Here is a 21803-nt window from a genome sequence, read left to right as displayed (position 1 = left end):
ACAGGACTATTTGTAAAATCGATATCCTGGAGGCCCTCTTGGTGGAGTCATATCCATCCCATTGACAAGGAGCTCTTAACCCATGGCTCTTCTTCCTAACCTGGGGTGATTTTTTGCTTTCCCCTGTACAGGCTGGCCAGAGAGCCTGTCTGGGATGTCCTTGGCCAGGTAGACCATCGATTGTTGTCTTTGCTGGAACATGACTTGAGTGGAAATGTCAGTTTTAAAGACAGTCTTAGTACCGACATTGAACTGATGCTGCAGAGCCACTGATATTCTGTTCTGTTTTCCAGGGAGAACCAGGAGAGAAAGGAGTCCCAGGCAAGGAGGCAAGTATCACACGCCCACTCACCCCTTGGCAACCCTTTACCACCAACGGGCAGTCTATGCAGGCTCAGGCCCTGGGCTTAGAAGGGCCCACACTTGCCTTAACACTCTCTACCTTCAATGTTTGGAAATTCTTAATGCCTTTTGAACACCTGGCTCATGTTTCAATTTTGCCCGGAGCCCCACAAATTATGTAGCCAGTGCAGGGGCACCGTCTTGGTATGTCTGTTTCACTTGTTTATTCCTCAGCATCCAAGCTATCGACAAATCCTGTCAACTCTAACTTCAAATACCTGTAGGTTTTGTCCAGTTCTCTCTGTCTCTGCCACTGGGACTCTGATCTAATCTGTCACCTGCTCTCACTTGAACACTGCAGTGATCCTCTAATGGATCTCCCTTTGTCCAGCCTTGCCCCTCCACAGTCTTCCACCCAGCAGACAGAGGGTCTGCAGAGCATAAGCATATGGAGACACTGCAGTACAACCTGCAGGTCTGCCCTCCCCCTGCACTCTCCGTGGAATCCAGGCTGCCACAGTCCCACCACTCCCCTCCTTCTCTAAGCTCCAGTCACTGGCCTCTTAGCTCCTGAGACATGCCAAGTTCTTTTCCAAGGGCTCTCTTTTCCCATGCTTATTCCTACTCATCCTGAGGTCTCAGCTGAAATATTGCCTTTGCCAACTTTCCTTGACACTGAAGCAAAGCAGACCCCCCACAATGCTTGGTTTTAGCACCCTGCTCTGTTCTGCTGTAGCCCAGGAGACCAGCACAGATACCAAAAATATTTGATGAGAGATGAACAGAAGAATGACTGAATGCAGAGAAAGTAGGTCTATGGAAATTAGCTTCTCCGTTTCAAGGCCTGCATTCTCCCACTTGAATGAGGAAGACGCATTTTTACCCTGTGCCTTTGGGTCACGTTCTTAACTGCAGGGAGGTGGTCACTTCCTTGAAGCTGAGTCGGATAGCTTCATATTCGGAAAGTGTTTGCTCCTCACCCCAGCCATAGGGTGCCACTCACTGGGTGTATCATTCATTCATTGCCCAATCACTGTTTCCTCTGCTTCCTGGAATGAGGTAAAGAGGAAATACCCGTAGCTCCCATTTCTGAGGGCTGCGTCAGCCCCATGTGCTTGTACTTGGGCTGCTGCCTACACGAATTCTCTTTGGACTTCTCGAATAAATTCTAGGCTAAGCAGGCAACCTAAGTCTTCCACATACGATCCAGCTCTCCCCTTAGAATGGGAGCCTCCTGCTTCCTCATGCCCAATATATCTCCACCTTCTCCCATCCAAGGCTTGGTCCTCACTCTTCCACGCACCTATAATGCCTTTCCTGCCGCCTTTTGTTGTTAAATTTTATCCAACTTTCAAGGCTCTGTGCTTCCCAACTTACAGATTCACCCAGGAATACCGAGGCAGCTTTTGGTAATTATGTTACAGCAATTAAATCAGTCTGCCTTCTGTTAGAATCAACTCATGCCCACCGCCACCTCATGGACAGGTTGTGAACTCTGTGAGAATGAGAACCATGTCTTATCTCTGTCCTCTGCATAGGTCTCAGGGCTGAACATGGCACCTGCATGAAAGGGATGCAATGAATGTTTCTGGGGCTGGAATGGCCAGGTTCAGAAGAGCTCAAGAGTACTCTTTTTGACTTTCTTCTCTTCAGTCAATGTAGAGTCTATCAACCAAGAGATGGGAAAAGAGCCCCCGGGCTGAATTTCCTTCCCCAATATCAAGCTCTGCTTTCCAAATGTGTGCTGTCTAAGAGGCAGGCAGCCAAGCAAACCTTGGTCATCATATCTGGGGAGAAAGAAAGTTAGGTGTCAGCTGGCAGGAAAGTAACCCATGCGTGAGAATGGACACTGGCCAGAGGGATTAGTCAATGCTTTACAGAGGAGATGGCAGAGGAGCTGGGGGCAGAGAGGGAAGAAAGAGACATTCCAGGTGGAGACAATGACAGAAGCAGTGGGCACTGTGGGCCGTGTCCCTTGTTCCCTGACGTGACTGCCCTCCAGAAGGGAGTGGGGACTGTGGGAACATAGAAGAGGGCCACTTCTCTAAATGTTGGGTGATCGGGGGGCTTCCTGAAGAGGAGACCTGCAGGCCAGGTGGGAAGTAGGTATCCAGACAGCGAGGTGGGGAGCATGCTGCAGGCACAGGGAAGACAAGGAACAGAGGCCATGAGACCGCAGAACTGTCTGTCCCCTGCACTAGAGCCATCCAGGGCAGTGACAGCCTGTTGAAGACAACAATTCGTGCAGGGCCTCCTGGACATGTTAAAGGGAGTGGGGTTTATCCCACAAGAGGTAGGGGAGGAATCTGGAGGGGCCAACCCAGGGCTGGTGCCATCAGTCAAAGGTGGACAGTGCCAGGAGGAAAGGAGAGAAGACACAGTGTGCCGCCCCCACCCCCACCATGTAGGCATAAATCAGAAAGGAGCCCTCAGGGGACCTTATCTTTTGAGGGTCCCTTGTCCTCAGCATGCAGGACTGTGAAGAATATCCAGCAAGGCAAGGACACCAGTGCAGAGGGCCCGGGGCAATGACTGTCCTTTCTTTCTCCTTGCAGGGGGTCCCTGGGAAGCCTGGAGAGCCCGGATTCAAAGGAGAAAGGGTGAGTGGAGAGCACAGGCACCTTGAACACGCCGAACGCGACCTTTGCACAGTGGCCACGGGATGTTGAGCCTGGCCTTTGTCCAAGGCAGTTAGTAAACACCCGCCTGGATCATGCCGCCTGTCATGATTTTGTTCACTTTTTCCTGGATGATCACCAGCCCCACAAAGGGAGGTTCTTTTCCTCCCAGTATTGTTTGTACTTGATGTTATTATTTTTTTTTCCTTTTTTCTTTTTGGTTATCAGTTTAAGGACTAAAATCATCACAATTAGAGATTCAAAGGCAAGCCTTGGGAGACATTGACAGATTTCTTTCTCCCCGTGTGCGAATGCCCGCCGAGACGGGCTTGGCTCCCGAAGTGCCAATTTGCCAGTAGCCAAATTTGTCGCTGGAGGTGACAAGGGAACAGATTTTCCCATAATGAATTGCCTTGGCGTTATACTCAGAAAGCCTTTCTTTACATTTCATTTCTCCAAAAAACAAGAGGGGAAAAGACTTTTTTTTCTTCTTTTTCTGCTGAAGAGCCTGTGGAAGGCGGACGCGTTCTCACACTCACGACTGCTGCTCCCTTTGGAGGCTTTATGCGTCTCGTTTGCCCACAATCCTGCGTTTGGTCAGCCTCACTCTGTCACACTGTTGCACGACACGGACACGGACGTCCCAGGCACCCCCAGCCCACCCCCGCTTGTTTTCCATGGTCCTGAAAAGAATTTATCTCGGCTTTCTTCGCAAGTGGGGTGGGTGGGGAGCCGGCTGGCTTCTCCCACAGCCAGAGGAGTGAGAAAAGTGGGGGCAGAGTCTCAGGGATTCTCCCCCCTGGATCTTCCTCCTGTCTCCTTCCCATGACTTTGATTCCTCTATCCCGTGGCTGTTGGTTCCTGAGCGATGGAGCCAGGGACATGAGGGACATGTGGCTGAGAAGGCGTTGATGTTCCCCCCCGAGAATGCGACTCAGGCAGCCGTGGGAGCTACTGGCGCAGGATATGGGCTTGAATTTTGGTTGAGAGCCAAGGAACTCAGACCACCAATGGCATCTCTTCTTTAATACCTAATCAATACACGGAGAACTTGCCTTTTCCCTGTTAAGTGCTTTCATGGCACATTGCCAGGGAGCCATTAGACTACCCTTTTCTTTGTACTCCTGGGAACATTTGAAATATGGGATAAGTCCTGTCACCACAAAGTAATTGTGAGATATTTAATGAATAGAAAATTCTGTACCACGCATGAGATAGGGCCTTAGCATCCAGGTGTACAAATATCAGGACTTTACTAGACCCCTGAATTCAAGATCACTGGCAGAGATTGCAACGTCCTGTGAAATGCATCACGCTTGGAAAATTGAAGTGACTTCTTTGGACCTGGCTAAATTATTATTTTTGAATTCACTGATTTTGGGTTATTGTTGAAATATTAAAAGCAATACAGGTACATTGTTCAACAGTGAAAATTGCAGGACAAGTGAATGCAATGAAAACTTTGTGCCCCTTCCATCTCACCCCTTAGCCCCATCTCCTCTCCAGGGTCTATCACAGTGCTTTGGCTTTTTATCTTTTCAGAGGGAGTCTGTGCACACAGAATTGTGTGTGGTGTGTGTTATAAATGTGCATTTACCTTGTATTTAACCCCCTCCCCACTCTGAGCATATCAGACGTTATCTATTGTCTCACTCCTTGCATTTTTCATTTAAGTGCGTATGTTAGAGACGGTTTGGTGACTGCACTGTTTTCCTTTTCTGTGGCTTTGGGTCACGTTCTCAGCCATGCCACACATTTACGATTACCATCTGGTGTCTCTTCTTTTTCTCCCTGTGCCTCCCTTTCTCTGCTACATCCCAGCAATGGAGTTCTGTTATCTCTGAGGCCATTAATGTGGCTGCCATATTCTCAGACCAACTAATCATTTGAACTTGCTGGTCAAACACACGGTAGCACATAAAGGCAGAGGATTGGACTGCCCTGGGCTTGCCATAGTTCCCAAATCATTGGTCCCGCACTTCCAGCTCTGGGTCAGCTGTGGGGAGAGATGAGCCCTAGGCAGTGTTGGAGGCCATTGGATAATCCTCTGTGAACTCCCTAGAGCTGAGAGAAAGGAGAGAGAGATGACCTGGGAAGGAGACACCTCTGTTGAGAGAGGACCACTGTCTCTCTAGAGAGCAAAACCAGGCCATAAAGGGGTCCGCAGCTCCACCATCGGTCTCAGTTGCCAGGGCCAGCCTTCTCCAGGCAGCCCGAGGAGCTGCACTCTTGGGATTGAGAATAGGACTGGAATTCCGCAATCAACATTCTTATCCTGTTCTCTATAGACTATCTGTGTGACCATGGGCTGGTGGCTTTCTGTCTCTGTGCCTTGCATGTTTTCTTTTTTCCTTTTCCTTTCTCTTTTAAAAAACAGTCTCACTCTGTCATGCAGGCTAGAGTGCAGTGGCATGATCATAGTTCACTGCCGTCTCAAACTCCTGGCCTCAAGCGATCTTCCCACCTCAGCCTTCCAAGTAGCTGGGACTATAGGCAATTGCCACTGTGCCTGGCTAGTTTTTTAAAAAAGATTTTTGCTAATGATGGAGTCATAACATCTTGCCCTGGCTGCCCATGTTTTTTTGTTTTGTTTTGTTTTGTTTTGTTTTTTGAGACAGAGGCTTGCTCTGTCGCCCAGGCTGGAGTGCAGCGGTGCGATCTTGGCTCACTGCAACCTCCGCCTGCCGGGTTCACGCCATTCTCCTGCCTCAGCCTCCCGAGTAGCTGGGACTACAGGCACCTGCCACCACGCCTGGCTAATGTTTTGTATTTTGTTTAGTAGAGACAGGGTTTCACAGGGTTAACAAGGATGGTCTCGATCTCCTGACCTCGTGATCTGCCTGCCTCGGCCTCCCAGAGTGCTGGGACTACAGGCGCCTGCCACCACGCCCGGCTAATTTTTTGTACTTTTAGTAGAGACAGGGTTTCACCGTATTAGCCAGGATGGTCTCAATCTCCTGACCTCATGATCTGCCGGCCTCAGCCTCCCCCATATTTTCATTTGTACAATCAGGACAGTGCATGTGATGGATTCTGGGGCTCTTCTCACCCCAAGCCACACATGGGCCACCTAGGGCCAAGGTCTCCCTTTCAGTGATCTAAGAGGCAGACTGGGGGAACCCCTTTTGCAGCTGCATGGGGTACAGCTTCCAGCCCTGAGACACATGCTGACATGCTTATTTCCTCCTTAGGGAGATCCTGGGATCAAAGGTGACAAAGGACCTCCTGGTGGAAAAGGCCAGCCCGGGGACCCTGGAATCCCAGGCCACAAAGGCCACACAGGCCTGATGGGTCCCCAAGGACCACCTGGGGAGAACGGACCAGTTGGACCCCCAGGGCCTCCAGGCCAGCCGGGATTTCCAGGACTGAGGGTAAGGATGCTAATATGGCTTTGGACTCGGGGCTTCTCGGGGCCTAAGGGGGAGCCAGGGAAGTGTGTGGACTTCAGAGGCACCAGGTTACAGATCCCAGTCTTCCAGTGACTGAAGGTATGACCTGGGGCAGGCTACTTTTCCTCTCTGAATCTGCCATTCCTCGTCTGCAAAAAGGGAAAACAAAATCCTCTTCTGATTTATGATGATCAAGTGAAATAATGTGCCTAGCTTAAGAAATGCTCAAAAATAGTCCCTCTTCTGTTCAACCCTCTTCCTCAGTGGTAATGAATCCTTAAGACTTCATTTCTTGGGCTGTAGAACTCTTCTGCCCAGGACCTTGTGCAAAAGGCAGTTGAGAAGACACCCAGCTCCCAGGGGTCTGAACTTCACTGTGGGATGGTTGACCATCCATTTCGATGCCTGGCTATGCCACTCTTGTATCTGCCGACCTGGAGTACTCCTTCGTCCCCCTGCGTCTCTCTTTCTCCAAAGCTGGGAACAAGGGCTTATTTAGAGTGATGATGGTTTTTTCTTTCTTTAAACATCCTTTATTCTAGTAGCAGCACTTTCATTTTACACCATCTCATGACACAGTCATACACGGGCTATAAAAAGATAAACGCAGAGCTCCCCTGGTGGAAGTCCATGTGACCACTCCTTCCTGCTCAGCAGCCCATATGGTCTTCTGGAGACCCTCGTATTTCTCAGAGCCCAGGTCTGGATGACCTCCATGTCCCTGCCACTTCTGATGCTCTGCAGTCGCGTCAGTTCCTGGTGGCTGCGGTCAGCCTGGGTTTCAGCTGCCCTGAAAGACGCCAGGCAGCCAGAGCCTGTCTCTTGGTCAAGTCAGTGGAGAGGCTGGAGCACTCAGCTGACTTCCAAAGCCCTCTTGGAGCTTTGCCAAGTTCTGCCAGTCCAGCTGCTATGGGCAGTGATGAGAATACTGGGACTAACATAGAAGATTCTTGGTCAGAATAAAAGAATAAGGAAATGGAATCTATCTCATGCCAGGTATGGGGCTACAGAGATGAGCACAGTAAGACCTCTGCCCTTGAGGGGTAGACAGTGCCCTGGAGCAGTCAGGCAGGAAGGGACCAGCTCTGTACAGCCTGAGGACAGCTCCTCTATGTTCTTCTAAGAATCACATGCCACTCTGTGAGCTTGGAGGCAACACTTGCTCCTCTGGTTGTCAAACTCATCAGCTTCTGTGGACCAAGCACCAGGACTTGGTGAGAAAGTTGTTTAGAGCCACAGTGGACCTAAGCAGGGAAAACCAGAGCATGGGAACCAGAGTGGCCAAGTAGCCAGGCAGGGGAAATCCACATGAGTTCACATAGAAGGCAGCCTGTAGGCTATGTCCAAAAGGTGGACACAACTTTGGCAGCAGAGATTAGGGGCCAGATCTCCCAGGTCCAGTGCTAAGAAGGGAATATGAGTGGAATTAATGGGCACAGTGGCTTGAGCAGGAAGGAAATCCAGTGAATAAGCTGGAAGGGTATGGAAGGAAGGGCAGTAGTGGCTCAGAGAGCCCAGAGTCCCGGTTGCTGTGTAAAATGGGATGATGCTGCCTGCATAACAGAGAAGGGAGGAAGGGATTAGAGATGTGGAAAAGATTGGGCTAGGAACATGTGCTTCCCTGTGTGGGTATATACCACCTACGAACTTCCTGGTTTCCCAAGTCCTCAGGGTTCTTAGGTGGCAGAAGTTACTGGGAAGATGAATGACTCCACTTTCCCTCCCTCCTAGGGGGAGTCTCCATCCATGGAAACCCTGCGTCGGCTTATTCAAGAAGAGCTGGGGAAGCAGCTTGAAAGTGAGTATCTGGACTGTGTTACGGTCTTGCAGAGAAGAGCCCAGGAAGCAGTTCTCTCATTCAGCCTTGAATGCTTTTGCATCCTGGAATAAGAAAAGCACTTGACCGGCAGCTCAAGTGTAGACTATCAGGGTTGGGGAATGCCCTGAAGACTGTTCTGTCCTTTATCTGACACATACTTTCTCTAGGACTAGTCCTTCAGCTTTCACTTGGTTACCTCTAGTGAAGGAGAGCTCACTATCTACAAAAAGAGCTCTGCTATGATCAATCATTTATTCTGTGCATTGAGCCATTTATCTAGTCTGTAAAGAATTTTGGTTATTTACTGCTATGAGCCTCATGAAACTCACAGTCCAGAGGAGGTAGATAAACAAATAGACAAGACGATTTTAGTGAAGTCAATAGAAGTTCTTAAATTTTATTTGTCACAGCAGGCATTAAAAGAGGACAGATGAACATACCTAAGATAGTTCAGAGGCCAGGGAGTGGATTAATGAAGGCTTCCTGGAGGAGGGGCCATGTGAGCTACAAGTTGAAAGATGAAATGTGACCCCAGGTCTATGGAGCAACATGTATGAAGGCCCTGAGCAGGGCAGGCAGGCCTAGTGCTTTCAAGGAACTAAAATCCTTTCAGTCATGTTGCATTGACTCATTGTTAAGTCCCCAGGTCTAGCATGTGCCTGTGCGTAGCAGATGCTTAGGGAGAGAGGAAGGTAGGAGGATAGTAGTAATCATGCCAACATGTTGGCATTTGCCAAGATCAGGTGAAGTTCTCAGCACTTGCAAGTGTTAACCCAAAGCAGCCTCCAAACAATCTCATGAGGCTCATGTAATTATTGTAAGAATTGTTAGAAGCAGAATTATTAGGGGCTAAGTAACTTAAGGTTGATGAGCTGGGAAGATCTGGCCAGGATTTGCACCCGGGCAGCCTCACTGAAGGTTCTGTGCTCTTCATCACCAAGCTCTCTTGAACAACAGCCTTTCCCATTCCCTCTGCAATAGGAAGTTAGAGGAGAAGAAAGTCACACAAGTTCTTGTTGCAGCAAAGAAGAGAAATCCATAACTACTTTCCAGGAGCACAAGGACAAAAGGGGAGGGCACATTTATTCACATGATCATGTCTCAGTTATCTTGCACCTCCCATTGCGAGATTCTGTGCTGGGAGCAAGGACACAGCTATAAACAAGACGGCCCTCCTTCCTGTCCTCTTGGAGTGTCCAGGGGAACACAGTCCATTTCCATGCAGGAAAAAGAACACGATCTTTTTCCTGTATGGAAATGAGGGCAAAGGGCTGTTTTCTGAAGCATACATTAAGGAGTGGGTTTTGGGTGGGAGAAGGAGGCGATGAGAGGAGGGAAATAAGGAACAAATTGGTGGGCACCATGGGTGGGTGGTGTTCTGAGGTCTCATGTGTGTAGATCTCTGAGTTCTACCTTCTGAATGCTGGATTCATCAGTGACAGAAATAACCTTTGCTTTTGGGGGATTTCTAGCCCAAGAGCAGAGACAAGAGCCGTTTCAAAATGGTTTGGATAGAGAATCTGCTGGGCTGAGTCCTTTCTTCCAAACAGGCCTTTGAGGAAGGAGCATCCACTCCACTTTAACGATGAGAAAATCAAGGCTCAGAAAAGTTGAGCAATTTGTCAAAGTCGCAGAAGCCAACCACCTGTCCTCCTGCCACCTTGTGAGAGGAGTAGTAGGAGGGAGACACTCTGGGAAGTGATCAACCAGGCAGTCAGAAGAGCCTGACTCTACCTTGGTTTCCCTATCAAATGCTGGGGGCCTTGGGTAGCCTCCCAGCCTCTGGTTTTGGTCACACTGTCTGCAAAATAGCAGTTTGGGTCTGATTACCTATGACTGCATGGCTAACAAAGACTGCCCTTGGTGGCCACCAGATGTGCATATATCCCCTGTCCCATTGAAAGGCTGCCAGACCAGCCCTGGACCTCTGGGTTTTTTAATCAGTTCTGTCATATTAACATTTTAGATGTATAGGATCTCCAGTGACCATCATGTCCAGCCCTTTAGCTTATAGATGAGGACTTTGACATCGGAGAGGAAAAGTGACCAACATAGCTTTGTGTAAGCCATTTACCTCCTCCACCCCAGCATCAGTTTCCCCAACTGACCATTGCAATTGCTACTGCTGCTACTGCTGTCCATGCTACTATGGCTTCCGTCGTTCTGCGCCTGGGGTAGCAGCCAGCATCTCCTGAGCACTTAGCAAGTGCCAGGCACTATTCCACATGCATCATCTCACTTACTCCATCCTCATTCCAGCCCAGTGGGGTAGGTGCGGTTTCTTTGTCTCCATTGCATAGAAAGGGACACCAAGGCTGAGAATGGTCAAGTAGCTTGCTCAAGGCCACCTGGCTGTCCGTGGCTGTCCTGGGATCCCAGCCTGGGCAGACTTGCTCCAGGGGCAGCGATGGTCACTACTGATTAAGTCACCCCATGGCCAGCCACAATCAGAAGGTGCCCATACAAATGCTGCACATGTGCCATGTGACATGTCATTGATGTTGTTTCTGCAGCTATTATCGGCCCCTTGGTTCTGAGTTGTCAGTGAGTAGCCATCCTGTCCTATGTCCACTATCTGTTCTTCATGAAATGCCTCTCTTTTTCTACTTCACAGCCAGACTCGCCTACCTCCTGGCCCAGATGCCCCCAGCGTACATGAAGTCATCTCAAGGCAGACCTGGGCCCCCAGGGCCCCCTGGAAAAGATGGGCTTCCAGGCCGGGCCGGCCCCATGGGGGAGCCAGGTCGTCCTGGGCAGAGGGGTCTGGAAGGACCCTCTGGACCCATAGGTCCCAAAGGTGAGTGAAGACCTGGAGGAGATATGCTCCGTGTACTCCTGGAGGGCGGAGAAGGAACAGGGCTGGGAGGTGGCACTGCATGCATTATTCATGCCACTCTCATTCCCTGTAGCTTGGTAACACCCAGAGTTTTGGCATCATATAATTTTATAATATGCATAAGAGGCTTTCATACTTGACATTTTTACAAAATTATGCTTCTGCTAGGAAGATTGAATCAGTTCCCTCCTACTTTCTTGTTCTCTCTCCATCTCCGCTGCTCAAGTTTCAGGGAGGTAAACAACATGCCTCCTTTTTCCCCTACTGAGTTTAGCACTGAGGAATAAGACATTTAATCTCAATGGAGATTAAATGCCAGCCTTAAAATTGGAACAAAACAGCTGTTAACTGCCCAAGTCTCAAGGCAGTGACTTATCAGGACATCAGAGCTCCAGCCAACAGAAGGTCTCTCCTTCAAAGGGCGGAGGCCATATGATTTAACTCATCACACAGTGGCAAACAGGTCAGAAGAAGCCAAGTGTCAGCAGAACACTTACTCTCTCTGCAGGAAGACAGATGTGAGAGAGAGAGGAAGGATTAAAAAATAAATTAAAAAAAATTTTTTTTAACAGAAGGTGTTTTTTTAAAAAAAAAATTTACTTCAAGTTCTGGGATACATGTGCTGAACGTGCAGGTTTGATACATAGGTATATATGTGCCATGGTGGTTTGCTGCACCTATCAAACCGTCATCTAGGTTTAAAGCCCTGCATGCATTAGGTATTTGTCCTAATGCCCTCTGTCGCCTTGACCCCCACCCCCCGACAGGCCCTGGTGTGTGATGTTCCCCTCCCTGTGTCCATGTGTTCTCATTGTTCAGCTCCCACTTATGAGTGAGAACATGCCGTGTTTGGCTTCCTGTTCCTGTGTTAGTTTGCTGAGAATCATGGCTTCCATCTTCATCCGTGTTCCTGCAAAGGACATGAACTCATTCTTTTTTATGGCTGCATAGTATTCCATGGTGTATATGTGCCACATTTTCTTTATCCAGTCTATCATTGATGGGCATTTGGGTTGGTTCCAAGTCTTTGCTATTGTAAATAGTGCTGCAGTAAACATACGTGTGCATGTCTCTTTATAGTAGAATGATTTATAAAAGGTTGTTTAAAAAATATTTTATCTATTTTTTTAAGCTTGCCTGCTTTCAAATAGCTTATATAATTAATAATAATTTTTGAATAAGGCAATTTCAAATAAAGATAAAAGACAGGAGACCAGCCCCATAATTCACTCCTGTCCGATTAGGAATAAGCATGGGGCAGGGAAAGGAGCATGTGGTGTCATTTTAGCTGCTCTGGAGTGACTTGGAGTTAGGGAGATGAATGCTTCTAACATTGTCCTCTTTTGATCTCCCATTTTCTTACTAATTCTTAATTTGCTTATCCATTTTCTGTAATGTTTCTCCTACTTGAAAGCCTTTTTGTTAAATTTGTATATTCTAGTCCTACTCATTTGATTTCATAAAACAAAATATATAAAATAAATGTCAATAAGAAAGCATAAAACAGAGAACATCAGATTGTGGCAGAATACTGACCAAACACAATTATTATAACAATAAAAATGAATGGTCTGAAGTCCCCGTGAACCAGCAGAATTTCAATTGGGGTTACAAGAGAAAATACACTGCATGCAGCAGATATTCAAGAAACAATATGGCAAAACAAGTGATTGATTTAAAAAACAAGGGTGAGAGACAGTTTAATCCAATCTCCACCATCTTCATTCAAATATGATCTCAAGTGTCCTCCCAGAGAAAATGGATCACTCTCTCCTCTGCATGTCTGTAGTGTTTTTTTGAAATTCCTATGATGGTACTAATCGCATTCTGTTTCATACTAGAATGTTCTTCTTGCCCTATTTTATTTCTCTTATTAAATTTCAAGCTTCTTGAGAGCAGAGCTGTGTGTTACTTATCACTGCGCATGCCCGCGTGCGTGTTGAATTGGTTATATACCATCCAGTTTCTTCCTGATAAAGGTTCAGGTACAATGCTTTGAAAACACAGGAAGCATAGACATATAAGAGGAGATGCATGCGGACTTCTGTGTGTACGGCATATGAGAGAGTGTGTAGGTGTGTACATTTGTCTGAATGAGTCAGTATGTGAATATGAGCGTATGTATACAGTTGTTAATATGGTTTGAATATATATATGTATGGAATTGGGTAGATACGTGCTTGAGCAAATGTTCATATGTAGATATGTGTTTAGGAGGGAGTGTTTATTTTGGTGATTCCATGTGCATACTTCTGAATGTGAGTGTGTGCTGGAGTGTGTGTGTGAATGAGTGTGTGAATGGGAATTGGGGTCCTGTGCGGCATGAGTGTGTGTGCACAGGGTGGTTTAGACTGGAACGCCACAGCAGCCCAGTGCTGCACCTGCACATCCCGCAAGGTGGGACGCCCAGTTTCTGTCCTTCCCGGGGGTCTCCACCATCAAAAGTGCATGTTTTTCTTCCCAGGTGAGCGAGGAGCCAAAGGTGACCCAGGTGCACCTGGAGTTGGCCTCCGAGGCGAGATGGGACCCCCTGGAATCCCAGGTATGACTCATTCTGCAGTCTCAGGGGTAGGGTGTGAGCTACCCTGGAGACCCAGCACCCCTGCCCGCGGCCCCACAGGAGTCAGCAGTGAGCGGAGAGGAGGGCTTAGGCTCTACAGATGAGGAGGAGACAGAGATCACTCACTTGGTTTCATTAAATATTTCTAAAATACGACCTTCTTGAATTACTAAGAAAACTGTAGTGTATTCTATGAATTGTTGAAGTGTATCCCGCAAATTTAAAATTTCATGAAATGGTCCTGGAAAAAACAAATTTACTTGGGCTAAATCAGGAACTGCTGGGGACTGTGTTTCTCTTTCAGACATTTCTGGTGCACATTCACTATTAATAAGTGCTAAGGACTCTCGCATTAAAAAATGTGTCTGTTTTGTTTAACCTAGCACTTTCGAAATTCACTTGAAAGAGAAGTCCTTTTTCTTTCACTATGCAGTTGTTAATATCCTTTTAGTATTTCTCAGAATATGTTTTGGGGAATGCTCACCCAGTGGTAGGGTGGTTAGCTGTCCCAGGGCTGAGGATGTTTCTGGGACCTGAGAATTTCAGTTTTAAAGCCAAGACATGACTTGAGAAAACTGGGGCAAGTTGGTCATGCTACCCAGTAGCCATGTTGGAAGATCTCTGCAATGCAGCAATAATCACATTCCAAAATTAGATGTATAGGTAGAAGGTAGAAGAAATATGACTTTTGAGGCTTCTATTTTTTATTTAACTTTAATTTCTGTGTTTGCCCGAGGTCAAATCTGAATATTGATCTTATAGAGAATTTCGATTTCAGTATTTATACCTTCATGATTTTCCAAATTTTCTAAAGTGGATATTTATTATTATTTTCGTTAGATAAGATAATTAGAAATACATTATAAATATTTATTTTTATGGCTCACCTATTTTCAAATAGCTTACAATATTAAGAATAACTTTTAAAAGAAGGCAATTTCAAATAAAGAGTAAATGGCAGAACAGAAACCATTTAAAAGGAGGAGGTAACTGTACCAATGTGGAAGTGAGATAATTATCCCATTTCAGTGGCTCTTAGCCCAAGGAATGAATAACACTGAGGCCTCAAAACTTGATCTAGGCAGGATTATAGATTAAATAGCTATTACCAAAGCATTAATAGAGTTAATGAAATATCTACAGATCTTTTTAAGCAAAAAGTTTACTTTGTGTTTATTTTATATGATATTTTCTGATAAGACGATTACTAAGACATAAGAAGGGATGTCACAACTAGGGTTAACCACAAGGCTTAGCACTGACCTTCCGAGTTGCCAAAGGTAAGAAGAAAGATAGGTTGATTATATATGATGTCATGATGCTTACTAAGTGAAAGGATAGAAATTTGTCTATAGGCAATATTTTCTGGGTCTCAATTTTGGACTATTTTAAGTGTCACTTACTTGCATCCTAGATGTTGTCTTTGGCCATGATTTTACAGAATAGCTTAATGTAATCCAAATATGTGGTTCAAATTTAATGTGTAGATAAAGCTGAGAAAATACAGATTTGGAACAAGTTGGATGTTGCACAATGGAATGTCACCAGGTGTCTGTAAGGTCATGTGAATTGGGGCTGAGGGTTAACGATCAGGACTTGGTGTCTACTCTCCATTCAGACTCATTCCCTAGACCCATGTAAGAACCCAGAAGGCCAAGTCTCTCATCTGGCTCTTCAGTGGAGAAATATACCCTACCTGGACTCAATCTACCTTTGTTTCTTTCTCTTCAGTGGTACCTGGATTACTATCCTAGGTCAAATAGTTAAAGCAACCCCTTCTTCTACATATTGAGGTGCTCCTGCTACCTGGTGTTTATGTGGACCACTCTAGTTGCTCAGAGCTCCCAGACCATGGGGATGCTCTGTCTGAGGACATTTCAGGTCCTGAGTTCATAGTCAATGGAAGCTGTGAGTTCAGGGCCCATCCCCTCCCAGAAGGATCTTGAACCACCTTCTGTTTCTTTTGCTCCTTGGGCCAGGTCAACCCGGGGAACCTGGCTATGCTAAAGATGGACTTCCTGGGATCCCTGGCCCTCAAGGGGAGACAGGACCAGCTGGACATCCTGGCCCCCCAGGACCTCCCGGTCCCCCAGGCCAATGTGACCCTTCCCAGTGTGCCTACTTCGCCAGCCTTGCTGCCCGGCCGGGTAACGTGAAGGGTCCCTAGAGGACTCTGGAAAGCCAGAAGACTGCAGTGGATTTCTGAAACTTGAACTCAGAGCCCAATGGGAAGCCAGAGGTCTTGAAAGACTTCAGCCATGTGTTCCTTTTTTTTTTCTTTCTTTTATCATTTGCTTTTTGTTTTATTTTCTTGAGAGACCTCAAAATTATTAAATCCAACAGACGCTGCCGGTCGGTCAGATTATTATTAATATTATTGTTGTTGTTAATTATTATTATTATTTCATATGCTGATGCTTTGTGAGTTCTTTTCCACTCCTTTAAAGTTGGGAAAACTTGATTCGTGGGGCAGGAGATTGTTTCTTCATTCTTCTGACAGCCCCCATCTGACGTGTAACTGCCCATTTTAAGGAAACTCTTGGTGCTACAAAACCCTGACCAGACACTTGGCAAATTTACCTCTTTCTTCAAAAGAAAAACTTTAAGAAAATGAGCCAATGGGCTTCATTCTCAGTCATGCCCGGAGATCACCCAGGGAGAAATAATACAAACACCACCGCTGTCCAGAGAGAGTAAAGAAGCAGAAAGAGAAAGAATTTGCAACCATGAGGAATGTTCCCACCTCCCGACGGGACGTGCATTTGGAGAACACAGAATCAGCCCTCAGGGTGCACTCCAGCCACCTCAGTGCTCTAAGCTCACAGAAGTGAAATAATGTCTGTGCGTTGGCAATGGCTTTGTGGGATCATATGTCTTGGCCAAAGATGGGAAAACCCATGTTGAAGAGGCAGCCCTTGAGTGTTAATTTGTCTTCTAAACTGTGGGTAAGGCCCCTTCAAGTTCCTTTTGTTGGTTTCAATTATATTAATTATAAAATAAGTGGATGTGGTGACCATCCACTTGTGTTCCCTAATGATGGGCAGTTGGCCAGGGCACTGACCAGAGCTGGGAAATTTGGATCTCCAAGGCGGCTCTGTCTCTGAAATAAATGGCATCAAGTGCATGTGTGTATGCGACATGCCCTGCCTGAACAGGTGCTCAATAAATCCAAGTTTCCTTCTCTTGAGTTCCTCTTGATGATTGATTTCTTATATTCAACTTCCACCTGAATGTGAACTCCTCAAGCACTGGGATGTATCTTTTTCTTCTGAGAACCGTAGCACACAGTCCACATGTTCAGCCCACCTGGTGAATGAACGAGGGAGTGAATGTGTGTGCCTGACTGAGCTAGTCCAGGGCCGTTCATTAGCCTCCCTTCATATGGAAGCAGACATTTAGATGTGCACATTTATGCAGGATCACAGTGGGGAGGGAGTGAAGCAAGTTGGAAAGTTTTAGCAGAACCTGTCTTGTTAAACTGCATCTAGAGGCCAAATGATTCACCAGTACTCTTCCTGCATTTGTTCTTGACTGATTGACTGGTGGACCGATTGATCGATCCATTTATTCATCCATTCATTCATTTGTCCATTCACCCAAGCCGTTAGCCACTTACAGACTAATGCAGTAGATGTTTATCAAGAACTTCCTTTGTGTGATCCCCTGTTCTGGATGACTCTAATTGATTTAGAAACTGGGAACATAAACATTTCAAGAAGTTTGATGTTTCCATGGGTAAAGAAGTATTATTGCAATGATTTAAAAATGAAATCTGATACCCATTCCTTGTGTTCAGTCAGCTGGTGCTGATTCTGGGGCTGGATGGGTGTCAGGGGTCCAAAAGAAGCCATTCCTGTTGGTGCAGAATGAGACAGCCTCCCTCTCAGTCTTTCTCACGTTTACCATCTCAGTTGGTTTTCACAACCATTGAAAATGCAGGGGTATTACTCTAATACCCTTTTTCATTTGAAGAAACTATCTCAGGGACCTCAGAAATACTCTCATCCAGTGCCTTTTAACATTTTCCGACCATGACCCACAGTAAGAGGTGTAATTTCTTAGTGACTCAGTACATGCATACATATATAAAGCAAGGGTTTTGAAATAAAATATCTACCTGATCAAGTGTGCTTGATCGAACATTTACTATTCTATCTCATTTTTATTGTTGTTGTATGAAATAGACTAAGTTTTAGAGCAGTTTTAGATTCACAGCAAAATTAAGAGGAAGGTACAGATTTCCATGTGCTCCCTGCCCACCCCCCACCACCCACACACACACACAGCCTCCCCCACCCACCCACCTTCCAAATCCCACACCCTAGCGGTACGTTTGTTACAGTTGATGAATCTACATTGACACATCACTATCACCCAACATCCATAGTTGATATGAGGGTTCACTCTTGCTGTTGCACACTTTATGGGTTTGGACTAATGGATACTGAAATGCCATTATCCACCATTATAAGATCATACAGAAGAGTTTCACTGCCCTGAAAAGTCTCTGTTGTCTGCCTCTTCATACTCCTCTTCTCTCCTAACCTGTGGAAACTGCTGGTTTTTTAAAATTGTCTCCATAGTTTTGTCATTTCCAAAATATCTAGTTGGTATCATACAGCCTTTTCAATTTAGCTTCTTTCACTTAGTATTTTGCATTTAGATTCCTCTATGGCTTTTTCTTGGCTTAATAGCCCCCTTTTTTTTAGTGCTGAATAATATCCCATTGCCTGGAAGTTTCAGGATTTATCCATTTACCTACTGAAGGGCATCTTGGTTGCTTCCAAGTTTTGGCAGTTATGAATAAAGCTGCTATAAACATATCTGTGCAGGGTTTTGTGTGGATGTAATTATTCAACTCCTTTGGGTAAATACCAAGAAGCACAGTTGCTAGATCGCATGATAAGAGCATGTTTAGTTTTGTAAGAAACTGCCAAATTGGTCTTCCAAATAGCTGCATCCTTTTCCATTCCTACCAGCAGTGAGTTTCTGTTGCTCCACCTTCTCACCTGCATTTTGTGCTGTTAGTGTTTGGGATTTTGGTCATTCTAATAGGTGCGTAGTGGTATCTCATTGTTGCTTCCATTAGCAATCTCCTAATAACATGATATCCAGCATACTTTCATTGCTTATTTTCCACTTGAATATCTTCTTTGGTGAAGTGTATATTCAGGTGTTTTGCCCATTTTAAAAAATTAAGTTGTCTGATTTTAATTTTTGAGTCTCAAGAGTTTTCTGTATATTTTAGATAACAGTTCTTTGTCAGAAACCTGGCAGTCACAGGCCTGAAGTTCCCAATTACTGGTACAGGGTGAGGTGTTCACCTGCCAGGTGGGACCAGAGGTCAACAGTGTGAGCTGGACAGAAAACCAACCCAAATGTGTTGCATTGAAAGGATGGCTTTTCATTCTGAGACTGGAATCTCTCTAATTTTTAGGGTTTAAAATGACTCATACTGTGAGAAATAATAGAGAAAGAGAATGTGGGGTGTGTGTGTGTGTGTGTGTGTTTGTGTAGAGTAATATTTACTTCTTTGTTTTTTATATCCTTACTTGACAAAATAAAGATCTGGCTCACCTCCCTTATATAGTTCCCAATAATTATTATTTTGTAATTAACAGTTCATAATTCCCACACCTGGGAATATCTGGTGTAATCCAAATCCTTATTTTTCCCCCACAAATGGGAAAAACAAGGCTCAGAAAGAAAGAAAGGGATTTTCCCAAAATTCTAAGTGTGGAGCCCAGTATTTGGATACAAGAGTTCATACCACTTCTCTGGTGAGTCCCTTGATATGACTGATGGTAAAAATTCATAGGGGAACTTTATTTCTAACAGTATAGATTCTAGGGAACTATTCCAGAACCACTGAATCAGGGTCTCTGGGAGATGGTATGGAATAATCAGTGTTTGAAGTCTCCCCAGTAGATTTTAGAGATCTCTGCCCTACCCACACTTCCTTTGCTGTCTCCCTCCCAGGCTAAGCACCATTGAGGCCTCCTGCTGCTCAGTTTCCCAGAGTCCCATATATTTCAACCCAAACCTTGGGGCTCAGAGTTTAGGTAAACCCAGAAAAGGACTCAGATGTCCCCACAGATTTTGAGATCTTCAAAGATGAGATGCTTCATCCTCACTACTGTGAGCTTGGAAAGATGCTTTCCTGGGTTGGAAAGAAACAGATAATTCACTCAAGTGGCCCAAGGAGTTGGGCTCAAACCTGGAGTGACCAGCGCTTTCTAGGCAGCCCTTCCTACTTGCTTTCTGCCAACTGCTACAACCTGAGGGTCCATCTCTGCAAACCCCTTCTTTCTTAGAATGCCATAGGGTAGGTACAGAAAGAGTTGATTCTGTGTTTTGGAGAAACTCGGCACCTGGTTCAGTAGATGCTCAATAAATACACAGCAGATATTCAATAAATAATGGATGAGACCAGGGGTTTCCCAAAGACCTCTGAGGTGTGTCTTGGGATACTTGGGCCCACATGGGGTTTCTCCCATATAGGGTTGGTCATACAAGCTCACTTCTTTTCCAGCTGGAGGAAGGGGAATGAGTAGAATTCTGCCATATTAGCCTTGGCTCAGGGACCACTTTGCCTTCTGCGCAGGGCACCTGCATGCTTTCTTCTTGGGGGCAGGTTGATGACCAGCAGCCCTGGCTTCTGTGGTCTAGGACTTGGAAGAACTTCCCCAGCTTGAGTGCGGCCAGGTTGCAGTGCTGGGTGACCCCTGTTCATTTGTTGATTAGCCTCTCTCTGATCCCTAAGAACTGCCCAGCTGCTTGGCTTTAGTGTTGCAGCCCATCCCTTTGCTGCCCAATGCACTCCAGTTGCTCAAAACTGGAGACATCAAAGGAATAACCAAGTAACCTCAGTTTCCTCCTCCATTAACTAAAATTGACAACATTAATTCACAGGATTTGGGTGAGGATTAAATTTTTTAAAAGTAGGGCAAACTAAACCATCCTTTATAAGAGTCTCTTTGCCACCCTTTAAGAACACTTGAGTCAACTTTGCTCATTTGTTTACTTTAATTCAAGGAGAGGAGCACTTCTTTTTAAACCAGTGGGTGCTTACCTATTTTTCAAAGCATGTTCCTTTAAGCTTTATCATTTATTCCTTGCAACACAACTGTGATGGGCCAGGCATAGATCTTTGCCCTTCCATTCATTAGGAAACTGTCAGAGGGGTGAGGCAATTTGCCCAAAGTCATGCACAAAACTCCCGTCTCCCACTCCCTGGAGAATGCCCCACCTCCCTACACTGTGACACAGGACACAGAAGCATGCTCTAAGCCAGCAGACAGCAGCCTCACTCTGGGCCACCTTTGTCTATGTCCCTCCTGGACTCTCCTGGCGAGGTGAAGAGAGCTGACACTAACCTGTGTTTTTCAGAAATGTTCTCCAGGGCAAAGGAGAAGCTGTTCATTAAATCATTAAAAGGAGGGAGGTTGTATTTCTGGTTGCATCTTTGACGTGGTTGGGGACACGCTATTTTAGGGGCATAATTTTGTTTCTCTTCCTTTTCTTTTCTTACCAATTGTGAACATTTGTCTTCAGGTTGCTTTGATGGTGCTATTTTGTGAAGCTAGGGTTATGAGGGTAGTGTATGTGGTTGAAGATAGTGGGCTATCTGTGAAGCTGGCCTGAACGTTCATTTCGGAAGAGAGGGAACATGGGGTAAGTGATGTATCTGTTCTCCAGATACTGAGGCCTGAAAAGGCACAGACAATGAAGTAATACCAGACACAGACATTTCCAGACCAACTAATTCCCCATTTCTTTTTATTATTATTATTATTCTTTAAGTTCTAGGGTACATGTGCACAACGTGCAGGTTTGTTATGTATGTATACATGTGCCATGTTGGTTTGCTGCACCCATTAACTCGTCATTCACATTAGGTATTTCTCTTAATGCCATCCCTCCCCCCTCCCCCAACCCCACGACAGGCATTGGTGTGTGATGTTCCCTGCCCTGTGTCCAAGTGTTCTCATTGTTCAATTCCCACCTTTGAGTGAGAATATGCGGTGTTTGGTTTTCTGTCCTTGCGATAGTTTGCTCAGAATGATGGTTTCCAGCTTCATCCATGTCCCTACAAAGGACATGAACTCATCTTTTTTTATGGCTGTGTAGTATTCCATGGTGTATATGTGCCACGTTTTCCTAATCCAGTCTATCATTGATGGACATTTGGGTCGGTTCCAAGTCTTTGCTATTGTGAATAGTGCCACAATAAACATAT

General features: G+C 45.7%; 1 protein-coding gene across 2 annotated transcripts in view; it reads left to right on the top strand.

Moving 5' to 3' along the window:
- COL22A1 (collagen type XXII alpha 1 chain) overlaps positions 1-16751 on the top strand; it is a 326455-nt gene extending 309704 nt beyond the window's left edge. For both annotated transcript variants that reach the window (XM_003311931.6, XM_063817403.1), the window contains 7 exons: positions 294-329; positions 2898-2942; positions 6152-6331; positions 8081-8147; positions 10783-10965; positions 13469-13546; positions 15544-16751. In XM_003311931.6, the coding sequence (XP_003311979.3) occupies positions 294-329; positions 2898-2942; positions 6152-6331; positions 8081-8147; positions 10783-10965; positions 13469-13546; positions 15544-15731 (777 nt within the window). In that variant the 3' untranslated portion in view covers positions 15732-16751. The remainder of the gene's footprint in view (positions 1-293; positions 330-2897; positions 2943-6151; positions 6332-8080; positions 8148-10782; positions 10966-13468; positions 13547-15543) is intronic.
- Positions 16752-21803: the final 5052 nt, after the last annotated feature.

This window comes from Pan troglodytes, chromosome 7 (genome assembly GCF_028858775.2).
Source record: "Pan troglodytes isolate AG18354 chromosome 7, NHGRI_mPanTro3-v2.0_pri, whole genome shotgun sequence".
Taxonomy (NCBI): domain Eukaryota; kingdom Metazoa; phylum Chordata; class Mammalia; order Primates; family Hominidae; genus Pan; species Pan troglodytes.
This window is presented reverse-complemented; position numbering and strand designations above follow the sequence as displayed.